Consider the following 13,692-nt stretch of genomic DNA (forward strand, 5'->3'; position numbering starts at 1 on the left):
TTTAGAAATCCGATTAATGATAAAAATTAATATTAAACAACATCCAAATAATTTAAAACACTTAATAATTATTCAACGTATAAAGTCGAACAAAATAATGTAAATACAACAGAACTTAGCCGTTCCGCGGCTAAGTTATGTTCTTACACAGATAATTAAAAACATTGTAATAGTTGCCATTAACTAAAATACTTATCGAATATACTATTAAGTTTTTTATTAAGATTTTCATTATTATTTATGTTTGTATAATTATTTTGATAGAAAATCGTATATAAAATTAAATAGTAAATGAGTTTTATAATGTTACATGAGAACCTACGAAAACAAAATAAATTAATATTTCGTGATTATTTGTAAATAGTATTGATAATTTTATTAATTATTTTAATATCAAATGATACGTAAAAAGTATAATCTACATTTATAATGAACTAGTATTATATTAAACAATCAATCAATATTAAAAATCAATTTTGACATCTGCACATAGACAACCCCGCTCACGCCGCACCGATTCCCGTTTCTGCGCAATAGTAGTTGGGTCGGACTATAGCTGAATGCTATTTACTAAACCATATAAATACAATGGGTTATGGGCCCAGACCACGTCGTAACAATAATAAAGAAGATTGCATCAATCGTAGAAAATTAGAAATACTGGCGGGATTAAAACAGCGTTACTTCACGCGACGCTTCGGCGTAGGTGTTGGAATTTGGAGGTTAAGTTGCCGGGAAGGAATAAAAAAGAAAAATAAGCCAAAAACAATCACGATGGAAGGAAACAGCACAGTAATAAATCTGGAAGGAGCAAACAATTGGACTTCAATGTATAAAATGTTCAACGCTATTGTAAAAAGAAATCTGAATATTAAACTGCAAGTAGGTTTCTCGAAATTAAAATTTAATTTATTTTAATTTTTTTTTATTTATTTAATTTAATTTCTCGAAATTTCTATAGTAATGGGGAAAACGAGATCAACACGCACCGCCCCGCTATTACCAGGGTGCGGGCGGGAAATGAAGATAATTAAAATATTATCATTTCCTGACTGAAAATCAATTTCCACTGAACGGACTGAAGATCATTTGAAATGTTTAATATTTTAATTTCTTTGCTCTAGCGTCAAGGCAAAGCGCGACGTTGAGTTCCGCCACATTCAACAAGCTGTGCTTCCAGCATTGACCGGAAAGTGGGGAATGAAGTGTCGTAACACTAGGCTCCTTCTGCCTGCTCTGCTACATGCGGGATACAGCGTGAAGCTGAAAAAGAAATAGTTTTGATATTAAAAGGATTTATCGGCGCTCCTTAAAGCAGTCTTATATTTATTTTAGTAATATTTGTAATTTTTGTTAATGTGAGGATTTAAACGTAAGTAGACACCACCAAAAAATGCGCAGCTTCAGTTTCGATATAAATGCAAATTGGAGGGAACACAAACAGATTTGGAGAGATATTAATGTACACTCGTCCTCCCCCTTCCCGCAACTGCCCCACTCCGCCCCGCGCCTAACTGGTTTACACAACTTATTTCTTTCTACAATTTTTGCGTCATATTCTTTATTTATATTGACAGATTTAATACGACTCAAAATGCGCTACCAACTTTAAATTTTGTAATCCATTACGAGCGAGCGGAGCGCTACTGGAGACTTTTTACACTCTTTGTCACCAATAGGCTCCCAAACGGTTTGACCGATTGAGATGAAAATTTGCAAACATATAGATATGACATGACCACGTAGATGGTCTCAGGCGAAAGAAGATTCTAAAAATTCAATGGACTTGAAGAATAATGAAGTGACAAATTTCCCCATAGAGTTACATGTAAAACAATTGATGCTCGCTTCGCTCAACATGTGAACACTACCGAGATTTTGCAAGCGCAGCGAGTCCACACTGAGGTCCTGTTCGTGCCCCTAGTAATGTTATTAAAGGGAAAAGAAAGAGAAAAGATTTTATTTCAATCAATGTAGTGGATTTTACAAAAATGAAAAATATAATTGAAGTATTGTTTATCAAAGTATATAAAAGTTAATATTTAAGACATGCTGTAGTCCGTACCGCTCCGCAGCGGGCGTGGGGCGCGCCGGTCGACCGTCTGTACTTATTATAATTATACATAATTCACATTCGTTTTACGTAAGCTCATAATAAATAGACGTTTATGTTATGTGTAAAAAGAGAAATGCAAGCAATATCTCCGTAAGAGTCTGGTCCAAATTTAAAACAATCAAATACTCAAATACCTACTTATCTCTTCTTCCTGGCATTAATCCCGGCTATTACCAGGGTCTGCCTTCCTACTCAAACTACTCCACTTTGCACGATCTTTTGCGTCCTCGGTGGTTAGACCATTGGCTCTCATGTCCTGCATCACGACATCCAACCAGCGCTTCCTTGGGCGCCCCAGGAACTAATATAGCAAGGCACTTGCGTCCGACATAGTTCTTAGGCCGGCGCGTAACGTGGCCAAACCATCTCAAGCGACGCTCTTGGAGCTTATCCGCTACGTCACGGACCCCAAGACTACCTCGAATGAATGTGTTGCGTATGCGGTCAGACCGCGTTACGCCGCACATCCACCTCAGCATCTTCATTTCCGTGACGTGCAGCTCCTGAGTGTGCCGAGATAGTGCTGGCCAACATTCGCTGCCGTATAAAAGAACCGGTCGGACGATGCTCTTGTATATCAGCCCCTTGAGCTTGGGCGGTATTCTGCGGTCGCAGACCACACCAGTGACCTCCCGCCATTTGGCCCAGGCAGCGCTTATCCGGCCATGGACATCGTGGTCGATGCCTCCAGACTCGTGCATAACGGATCCAAGGTACCTGAAATTCTCCGACTTAACGGCTGGCTCAGGACCTATAAGGATGGTGCTCGAGTCCCGGCTCCCGCAGGTCATGTACTCTGTCTTCGACACATTTAGTTTAAGACCGCCGTTCTCAAGCGTACCCTTCCAGAGGTTCACTTTACGCTCCAGCGTCAGTCGGTTCTCGGCAATGAGTGCTATGTCGTCGGCATACATCATCAGCCATGGAGGCTGGTCCTGGATGTGAGCCGAGACAGTATCGAGCACTACATTGAATAAGAACGGACTAAGAGCCGAGCCCTGGTGAACCCTCACTGTAATCGGGAAGGGTCTAGTGTCGCCAACAGCAGTCCTAACCATAGAAGCGGAGTCGTGGTACATGCCTCTGATAATCTCAATATAGGCCTCAGGGATCCCTTTGGATCGCAATGCCCACCAGATACACTGACGAGGCACACAGTCAAAGGCCTTCTGCAGATCTAAAAAGGCCACATGCAGAGCTCTCCTTTCTTCCCTGTACGCCTCCATCAAAGTTCTGAGGGCGAAAATGGCGTCCATGGTGGCCGATCCTGGCTGAAATCCATATTGAGACTCAGAGACAGTACACTCTCGGCGGAGCCTGAGGTCGATCATGCGCTCGAAGAGCTTCATGGTATGATTCATAAGCTTAATGCCCCTATTACTACCACAATCTTGAACACTGCCCCTTCCCTTGTAAATAGGGGTAATAAGGCTAAGCCGCCACTGATGCGGCATCTTACCAGTGTTCAAGATATGGTTAAAAAGGTCAGTAAGCATGAGCACACCAAGAGAGCCCAACGATTTTCACGCTTCGATCGGAATGTCGTCAGGTCCCACCGCTTTTCCGTTCTTCATGTGTCGAAGGCAATTACGTGTTTCGTCAAGGGTTATTGGGGCAATAAGTCCGAGGTTAGGCGGTGGGTCGTGATGAAGACTGCATGGGTGCTGAGTATTCAGCAACTCCTGGAAGTAGCTTCTCCACCTCTCCTTCACAGAGTCATGATTACAGAGCAGCGTGCCCTGGGAATCTCTGACTCAAAGACATTTTGCGATATCTTGCGTCACTTTATCCCGGGAGCGAACCAGTTTGTAAATGAGCTTCTGCCCCTCCACAGTTTCAAGTTTATCATACAATGGTGACAAACTCTCACTGCGGGCTCTGGCTACAGCTCTTTTACTGGCACGTTTAGCTACTGTGTACTCCAGTCTGTCTTCAGGAGAGTTGGATCCCTGCCACTTCTTAAAGGCAGCCTTCTTTTCACGAGTCACCTCCTGGACCTCGTCATTCCACCACCATGTCTCCTTGTCGATGACACGTCCTCCCCTAGAAACGCCAAGAACTCGCCTGCCTGCCGCAATGATTGCCGACTGAGCCCGATCCCAAGCCTCCTGAGCAGTTTCGGTGTTAGTCGAAAGATTATGACTTTTCACCTCTGCCAGGAAGTCGGTCTGCATCGGTCCATTCAGCAACCACCACTTGATCCGAGGCCTACGTTTCTCGGCTACTTTCTTCTTCGGAGTGACGTTAAAGTCCATGACAAGAAGACGATGTTGGGCCGTTAGGCTTTCGCCTGGAATGACCTTACAGTTAGTTACCCTGCCCATATGACACCGTCTGGTCAATAAGTAGTCTATTTGAGTTGAGTGGGACCCGCACTTATACGTGATAAGGTGCTGAGAATTCTTTTGGAAGAACGTATTCACGACGGCCAGATCAGACGCAATACAGGTTCTCAGAATGTTTTCTCCCTCTGCATTGCGAAGACCGTGCCCAAAACCCCCGTGAACACGTTCATACGGCTCAGCAGCCTTACCGACGTGCCCCCCCAACTAAGACCACTTCGGTAGTCTTCACAGCAAGTAGCACCCCTTCATACTGCTCCCAGAATGTCTCCTTTTCGGCCGCGCTACATCCCGCCTGGGGAGCATAGGCACTGATTAAGTTTGTGATAACGCCCTCAATCAGTACCCTCACTCGCATCAAGCGGTCGGAGCGACGGTCAACTTCAAGGAGCCCATTCTGAAGCTCTTCAGAAAGCACTACCGCTACACCGTTTCTACCCGAAGGTGACCCAGTGTATATAAGCCGGTAACCCTGTCCGATGTCACGGGACTTATTGCCCTTCCAGCGTGTTTCCTGGAGGAAGGCACACTGGACCCGACGTCTCATGAGTACATCTGCGAGTTCCCTGCATCGTCAGAGAGCCAATATTCCACGTTGCAAAGCGGAGTTTCCTTCTGGGTACTAGCGTCTTTAGCCGTGCCCGTACAAGACACGGTAGCCCTTGCCCACTTGTCGCAGGTGTAGGGCGATGTGCCTGCGCGTCGTTTTGCGGCGACGCCCTAGCCGTACCCAGTCTATTGTTTTGTCGGTCCATTTAAGTGGCGGTTGGCGGTTTTTAAATGGAGCGACTGCCGTCTGACCTCCAAAACCCCTTTTTGGGGAAAAACCGAGGGGAGAGGAAAATAGAAGGGGTAGGATAGGTAAAAGGAGGGAGCTAAGGAAAGGGGGAGGGGAAGGGGGGGAGTTAGGACACCATTCTTACGGACTGGATGAGGATGTAAGAGTGGCGGCTCGAGGATCCGGAGTCGCGTACCCGTATGCCCACAAACAAATATCGGACAGATATTAGTCAGGACATCCTCTGGACTAGATCAAATACCTACTTATCTATTAACGGGAATGTCGATTTGTAGTATACCTTAATATATTACATATTTATCTAAAATTAACATAACAACATCATTAAAAAAATAAACCTACTTCAAATTGGTTCTACTAAATATCTATATCTACGTTTTCTTAAGTTCCCCATATCACTGAAACTACTGAAGCGATTTTATGAAACTTGTACTGTTCCTAAGTTGTGAAGTTTCAATTAAAAAGAATCACATCATCATCGTGTGACTGTGGACGCGGCTGGTTGTGGTTACAGCGCGGCGTTGAGTTCCGCTACTCAACTCGCAATACCTCTAAAATTCAGCACAGTGGTGAACAGAGTGTCTTAACATTAGGTTCCCTCTGCCTATTGTGCTGTGAGCGGGATACAGGGTAAAGCTGAAAAAAAGATAAACAAAGTAAACAGAGGGCGGTACGTATGGCGGTCGGTACTCGTATTTGTACATCACGGTCGTAGCAGTAATTACTCTTACTTTACCGTGCTTACTCGCCGCCAGATTTTATTTACAATTTGTTGCGCTCTCCGCCGACTCGCCGCGCTCTCCGCCGACTCGCCACGCTCTCCGCAATCTTGCTTACTGTACTGTAGCTGCTACTCCTCCGTGCGTACACTAGTATTGTGTTTGAATGTGTCGGATGTCCGACTACGTAGGAGCGTGGGGGTGGGAGGAGCCCTACAGAGTACAGACGACCCGAGCACTCGGTCGAAATGGACGGAGCGAGTAGTATCCATGAGTCGGTCAATTTGCACTGCAGTTCTCATCCACTCGTAAAACGGAAAAGAACTGAATAACTTACTATCCCAGATACCGGCTATAGTAGACCGTCAGTTGGAGAATTACGAAAGCAATGCGGCCTGAACTTGTATTAATATAATTTTTTTTTTCGGTGACATTTCTTTGGTTTCGATGTTGTAAAGAAAGGAAAATTTGTGTGTCAAATGTAACCCGAGCGGCGAAATGTAAATAATTCATTATCCCAAATGACCCCCACCCGTGAACCCACGACCGTCGATACCGCACCACTACGCCACGTGTCGTCGATATAATCTAAATTATATTACAATATTAATAAACATCACTATTTCTGTTTCTGCTAGTCTTTCCTCGACAACAATTATAAAATAGAACAATAAATTTATCTTGAAAATGAATTTTACACAATATTGCTTAATATTGAAAGAAAATTTTCTCTATTATTTGTTGTCGAATCTTTCGTATATTCACATTATGATTGAATTTTAATAATATTTTTTTATTAATTTTAAATTTAAATTGAAAAATAATAATTTTTTATTAATTTTAAATTACAATCTTTTAATTCTTATTTTTTTTTTCTGATTGACATAGCCGGAACGCGACCGACGCCGGCGTGTTCTAATCCACGCGACACACAGTGTGTGTGTTGCGTTGATGACAGTAAACAACTACAATGGAGAACACTGCAATCAATCAGAGGCGACAGTGTCCGCAGGGGTCCACAGGGGTGCTCAGGGGTCCGCGGGGGTCCGCAGTGGACGGGAGCGGACGTTGTGTTCACGAAAATGACTTCCGAAAACCTATCTCTGGAAACATGATTGCGCCGCGACGTCCATGGAATTGACGCGCTCCATCAAAATCAAAACGGGGGAAATTAAATGCTCCGTTATGTACACGATCAAACAAAATTGGTTTGGAAATGATATTTAATTAAATTACGTCAACAATGTTTTAATATAATCATATTGTATAATCAGCTATTGACAAATGCAAAGTAGAAAAACTCTCATAGAATTTCTTTATGAAGACTATTTGAAAGGAAAATTTCTCGCTATAATTAATCAGCACTCCGCACTTTCAAGTTTTGATTCTTTTCTTTGGAAAATTGAACGATTTACCAAAGAAACTATTCTTAAACTTCATCGTTTAAAGGTGCTCGGTTATAAAATAAAAAAAGCTCCAGTGACACTGAGGGGAATTAATGACTCGCGCCGGAGGATTCGGCTAGGGAGTGACGAGTGAGCTCGAGTGCAGCGAGCCACCTCCCCGCGCCGGGAAGCCGGGAGCGTTAGTGCGCCGGGAGGCCGGGAGCGCCGGGAGAGCCAGCGCTGGGAGCGCCGTGAGCGCCGGGCGGGTGTTTGCTCCGCGCTGAAACATTGCGTCCGAAACGTGAATTAGTTTCCTTTTCCGAAGCGAGCGTGAAGAGAAACACTTCACGCTCAAACTTTTATAAATGACTCACACGTTGCGCTCGTACAGTCGTGACTCACATACAAACAACTTCTCTGACCATTTACAATGTGCTTACCTATATTCAAGACATTGTAATATATTTTATATTTTGTCCTGACGATTTACACACTGTGGGAGTGTGGTATCCAGAGGATGTCCTGACTAATATCTGTCCGATATTTGTTTGTGGGCATACGGGTACGCGACCCCGGATCCTCGAGCCGCCACTCTTACATCCTCATCCAGTCCGTAAGAATGGTGTCCTAACTCCCCCCCTCCCCCTCCTCTTTTCCTTAGCTCCCTCCTTTTACCTATCCTACGCCTTCTATTTTCCTCTCCCCTCGGTTTTTCCCCACAAAGGGGTTTTGGAGGTCAGACGGCAGTCGCTCCATTTAAAAACCGCCAACCGCCACTTAAATGGACCGAAAAAGAAACAAAAGACTGGGTACGGCTAGGGCGTCGCCGCAAAACGACGCGCAGGCACATCGCCCTACACCTGCGACAAGTGGGCAAGGGCTACCGTGTCTTGTACGGGCACGGCTAAAGACGCTAGTACCCAGAAGGAAACTCCGCTTTGCAACGTGGAATATTGGCTCTCTGACGATGCAGGGAACTCGCAGATGTACTCATGAGACGTCGGGTCCAGTGTGCCTTCCTCCAGGAAACACGCTGGAAGGGCAATAAGTCCCGTGACATCGGACAGGGTTACCGGCTTATATACACTGGGTCACCTTCGGGTAGAAACGGTGTAGCGGTAGTGCTTTCTGAAGAGCTTCAGAATGGGCTCCTTGAAGTTGACCGTCGCTCCGACCGCTTGATGCGAGTGAGGGTACTGATTGAGGGCGTTATCACAAACTTAATCAGTGCCTATGCTCCCCAGGCGGGATGTAGCGCGGCCGAAAAGGAGACATTCTGGGAGCAGTATGAAGGGGTGCTACTTGCTGTGCCGTCTACCGAAGTGGTCTTAGTTGGGGGGGCACGTCGGTAAGGCTGCTGAGCCGTATGAACGTGTTCACGGGGGTTTTGGGCACGGTCTTCGCAATGCAGAGGGAGAAAACATTCTGAGAACCTGTATTGCGTCTGATCTGGCCGTCGTGAATACGTTCTTCCAAAAGAATTCTCAGCACCTTATCACGTATAAGTGCGGGTCCCACTCAACTCAAATAGACTACTTATTGACCAGACGGTGTCATATGGGCAGGGTAACTAACTGTAAGGTCATTCCAGGCGAAAGCCTAACGGCCCAACATCGTCTTCTTGTCATGGACTTTAACGTCACTCCGAAGAAGAAAGTAGCCGAGAAACGTAGGCCTCGGATCAAGTGGTGGTTGCTGAATGGACCGATGCAGACCGACTTCCTGGCAGAGGTGAAAAGTCATAATCTTTCGACTAACACCGAGACTGCTCAGGAGGCTTGGGAACGGGCTCAGTCGGCAATCATTGCGGCAGGCAGGCGAGTTCTTGGCGTTTCTAGGGGAGGACGTGTCATCGACAAGGAGACATGGTGGTGGAATGACGAGGTCCAGGAGGTGACTCGTGAAAAGAAGGCTGCCTTTAAGAAGTGGCAGGAATCCAACTCTCCTGAAGACAGACTGGAGTACACAGTAGCTAAACGTGCCAGTAAAAGAGCTGTAGCCAGAGCCCGCAGTGAGAGTTTGTCACCATTGTATGATAAACTTGAAACTGTGGAGGGGCAGAAGCTCATTTACAAACTGGCACGTTCCCGGGATAAAGTGACGCAAGATATCGCAAAATGTCTTTGCGTCAGAGATTCCCAGGGCACGCTGCTCTGTAATCATGACTCTGTGAAGGAGAGGTGGAGAAGCTACTTCCAGGAGTTGCTGAATACTCAGCACCCATGCAGTCTTCATCACGACCCACCGCCTAACCTCGGACTTATTGCCCCAATAACCCTTGACGAAACACGTAATTGCCTTCGACGCATGAAGAACGGAAAAGCGGTGGGACCTGACGACATTCCGATCGAAGCGTGGAAATCGTTGGGCTCTCTTGGTGTGCTCATGCTTACTGACCCTTTTTAACCATATCTTGAACACTGGTAAGATGCCGCATCAGTGGCGGCTTAGCTTTATTACCCCTATTTACAAGGGAAGGGGCAGTGTTCAAGATTGTGGTAGTTATAGGGGCATTAAGCTTATGAGTCATACCATGAAGCTCTTCGAGCGCATGATCGACCTCAGGCTCCGCCGAGAGTGTACTGTCTCTGAGTCTCAATATGGATTTCAGCCAGGATCGGCCACCATGGACGCCATTTTCGCCCTCAGAACTTTGATGGAGGCGTACAGGGAAGAAAGGAGAGCTCTGCATGTGGCCTTTTTAGATCTGCAGAAGGCCTTTGACTGTGTGCCTCGTCAGTGTATCTGGTGGGCATTGCGATCCAAAGGGATCCCTGAGGCCTATATTGAGATTATCAGAGGCATGTACCACGACTCCGCTTCTATGGTTAGGACTGCTGTTGGCGACACTAGACCCTTCCCGATTACAGTGAGGGTTCACCAGGGCTCGGCTCTTAGTCCGTTCTTATTCAATGTAGTGCTCGATACTGTCTCGGCTCACATCCAGGACCAGCCTCCATGGCTGATGATGTATGCCGACGACATAGCACTCATTGCCGAGAACCGACTGACGCTGGAGCGTAAAGTGAACCTCTGGAAGGGTACGCTTGAGAACGGCGGTCTTAAACTAAATGTGTCGAAGACAGAGTACATGACCTGCGGGAGCCGGGACTCGAGCACCATCCTTATAGGTCCTGAGCCAGCCGTTAAGTCGGAGAATTTCAGGTACCTTGGATCCGTTATGCACGAGTCTGGAGGCATCGACCACGATGTCCATGGCCGGATAAGCGCTGCCTGGGCCAAATGGCGGGAGGTCACTGGTGTGGTCTGCGACCGCAGAATACCGCCCAAGCTCAAGGGGCTGATATACAAGAGCATCGTCCGACCGGTTCTTTTATACGGCAGCGAATGTTGGCCAGCACTATCTCGGCACACTCAGGAGCTGCACGTCACGGAAATGAAGATGCTGAGGTGGATGTGCGGCGTAACGCGGTCTGACCGCATACGCAACACATTCATTCGAGGTAGTCTTGGGGTCCGTGACGTAGCGGATAAGCTCCAAGAGCGTCGCTTGAGATGGTTTGGCCACGTTACGCGCCGGCCTAAGAACTATGTCGGACGCAAGTGCCTTGCTATACAAGTTCGTGGGGCGCGACCTCCCGGACGCCCAAGGAAGCGCTGGTTGGATGTCGTGATGCAGGACATGAGAGCCAATTGTCTAACCACCGAGGACGCAAAAGATCGCGCAAAGTGGAGTAGGTTAAGTAGGAAGGCAGACCCCGGTAATAGCCGGGATTAATGCCAGGAAGAAGAAGAAGAAGAAGGAGATTTACACACTGTGTCTCAAGCAGACTATTCAATACTACACAGCCAGAAAAACGTTAGTTTTGCTTGTTTTTTGGACAGGTCAAAGGCAATTGACCTTGTATCTTACGATGTGCTATGGGATAAACTGTCTAAAGATACTACGTTGCCACCTGAAGTTATATCCATTTTTTCATACTGGTATCGCAACCAACCAAACTGTAATAGGTGGGTGGGAGCTTACTCGGACGTATACAGGTTGAAGTGCGGTGTGCGGCAGGGGGGGTTGAGTTCCCCAACAGCAAGCTGTCCTGCGGCTTTATTATTACCATATATAGAATATTTTCTAAAATAATACTATTTTTTAAATCTGAGTGTAATGAAAATGTTATGTATGTTGAGAAAAACATTAATGATTTTACCAAAATTGGGGACGTACATAATATTAATACTAGAAATAGGCTTAAACTTAGTGCACCTGGGACTCGATTGCATCGAATCCGTAATTCCTTATGGGACAATGTGTACGCTTTTACAATAGGATCCCAGAAAACGTCAGAGAATTTATATAGTTCACTTCACAGAATTCACACTTCTATATTATGATTTAATTTTACTAATCACGTTCATCATTCTTAAATATAAGTTTCATTAAGAAAACCGATTCTTAAAGGTATCTCGACCTATGCTGTGTGTGTAACTAAACAGTTTTCTATGAAATACGAACATTTTGGGGAGCAACATCAAAGAAATTCTCAAGAGACTTAAAATACTATTTATTAAAGCGTCTATCTCCACCTCAAAGACCGGCAACGCACCTGTAGCTCCTCTGGTGTTGCAAGGGGTCGTGGGCGGCGGTGATCACCATCTGGTGACCCGAACGCTCGTTTGCCTTGTCCTTTTTCCATAAAAAAAATAATATTTATTTAGTGCATAACTAAAATAAATAATCATTTTTCCTTAAAGCCACTAAATAAATATTCGTATAGTTTAAGAAGGTGAAGCCGCGTTGGGGCCGCTAGTGCCTAAATAAATATAGTGTTTAAATCTTGTTTAAATATATACAATGATAAAGCTATGAATGTTTTAAAACTATCTTTACAACAAAAAAGGACTTCTTAGAGTTGATCTTTGATTTTCACGATTATTATACATTTTAAATGAAACTATTTAACTGGCTTAATCCCTAAGGAGAACAATTCCGAGAATGACCCGCGAGGCTATTGAACTACAAAAACATCCTAATTTCAATAGAGAGGACGGTTGGAAACTTTCTACCACCTGGGACCCATACAAAAAATTATTGAAGTCTCACATCCACCATACCAGAGGACAAGATACAGTCATCTTACCCTGCAGGAATCCAGGGCAGTACGCGATATAAATGGTCATATTATTTATTACAGAATTAACTACTCCGAGTGCTCACAACAAGAAGAAGTATTTGAACGTCTGTTTATTCATCTTAGTAACGAGTCCTCTCAAGTACTAACTGTTATTTTTGTCTGGAATTGTTGCTCCAGACAAAGTGGATTGCTTTTAAAATGTATTGTATTATTTAGTATTTATTCTACACGGCGGCTTATATCAATATTAATTGATTACTTTTATAAAGAAAGAAATGCAGGTGGCCATATGTATAAGTATGTACTGAACCTCTTCTTTTTAGGGTTTCGGACTTTTAAGGAAAAAAGAAACCCTTATAAGATCACTCTGTTTGTCCGTCTGTTTGTCCAGATCCTTTATTTCAGGAACGCTTGGAAATATTGGGTTGAAATTCAAACTTGAAATTCATTCAAATTCATGAAATTCCTGTTAAAAAACATATTTCCATATTTACTTAAAAAAAATATATGGCCATTTATATCGCAAAAAATGCGTATTTCGACACTATGAAGTAAATCGTAAATAGGGTGCTTTCGATTGACCTATAATTATGAAATTTAGCTAATAGTTAAGTTAGTAGTAAATAGTTTTTAGGATTTTTACAAACATATTAGCTTAATAGCTAATATGTTTGTAAAAATCCTAAAAATAATAACCTTAAAGGGGAGGCAAAGTTTAGTATTAAAGCCGCTAGTCCAAGTGAGGTAGCAGATGAGAGGACTCTGACTAAGCTAACCCTGAATTTCAGAAAAAGCTGGAGACCTCCATTTATTATACGGAACCCTCAGTGAGCGAGCCCTGCTCGCGCTTGTCCGTTTTTTTTAGCTTCAAGGTTTATCATACATATAACAGAGTAGGCAGACCGAATGCCGAATGGCGACCACATCTCGGCAAAAGGAGTAGGTACAAGCCGCCCTCCAACCAGGTGGACCGATGACCTTAAGAAGACAGCGGGAACCCGCTGGATTCAAAGGGCACAGGACTGGACGGAATAGCGAGCATTGGGGGAGGCCTATGTCCAGCAGTGGACATTAAAAGGCACGAGGGAACCTATTGTTAAGTCCATCCGTTCCCCACGCAATTTATTTAATTTTATTTTGTACTTTCACTGTAAAGTTCGCTCACACAAGCAACATATTATACGCGTATCGACGGACGCACTCCTGATACTGTTATCAGCTGATAACTCTTATCTAATGAT

At 44.6% G+C, this 13,692-nt stretch overlaps 1 protein-coding gene and 1 long non-coding RNA gene across 3 annotated transcripts; one reads left to right on the forward strand and one right to left on the reverse strand.

Moving 5' to 3' along the window:
• Window positions 1–503: 503 nt before the first annotated feature.
• LOC146541825 (uncharacterized) lies at window positions 504–7,062 on the forward strand. The gene is made up of 2 exons (XM_085194449.1): window positions 504–882; window positions 6,865–7,062. Exons 1-2 carry the CDS (start codon window positions 589–591, stop codon window positions 7,060–7,062), a joined length of 492 nt encoding a protein of 163 aa, XP_085050575.1. The 5' UTR covers window positions 504–588.
• Window positions 7,063–7,433: 371 nt separating this feature from the next.
• LOC146541826 (uncharacterized) lies at window positions 7,434–13,651 on the reverse strand. 2 transcript variants are annotated; one of them, XR_014878550.1, is made up of 3 exons: window positions 13,254–13,651; window positions 11,924–12,003; window positions 7,434–7,641 (listed from the first exon to the last, which is right to left on the reverse strand). It is a non-coding gene; the product is annotated as an uncharacterized LOC146541826 (long non-coding RNA). The 2 variants fall into 2 exon arrangements; XR_014878551.1 differs by having other exon boundaries at window positions 13,148–13,651.
• Window positions 13,652–13,692: the final 41 nt, after the last annotated feature.

The sequence above is a fragment of the Heliconius melpomene genome, chromosome 1 (genome assembly GCF_056956725.1).
Source record: "Heliconius melpomene rosina isolate 202511_hmr_F chromosome 1, ASM5695672v1, whole genome shotgun sequence".
NCBI lineage: Eukaryota > Metazoa > Arthropoda > Insecta > Lepidoptera > Nymphalidae > Heliconius > Heliconius melpomene.

Bases quoted from the DNA above. Each gene is read 5' to 3' on its own strand.
- LOC146541825 (XM_085194449.1), top strand. From the start codon at position 589: ATGGGTTATGGGCCCAGACCACGTCGTAACAATAATAAAGAAGATTGC. The intron at 883-6,864 runs GTAGGTTTCTCG...TGATTGACATAG, and splicing joins ATCTGAATATTAAACTGCAA to CCGGAACGCGACCGACGCCG.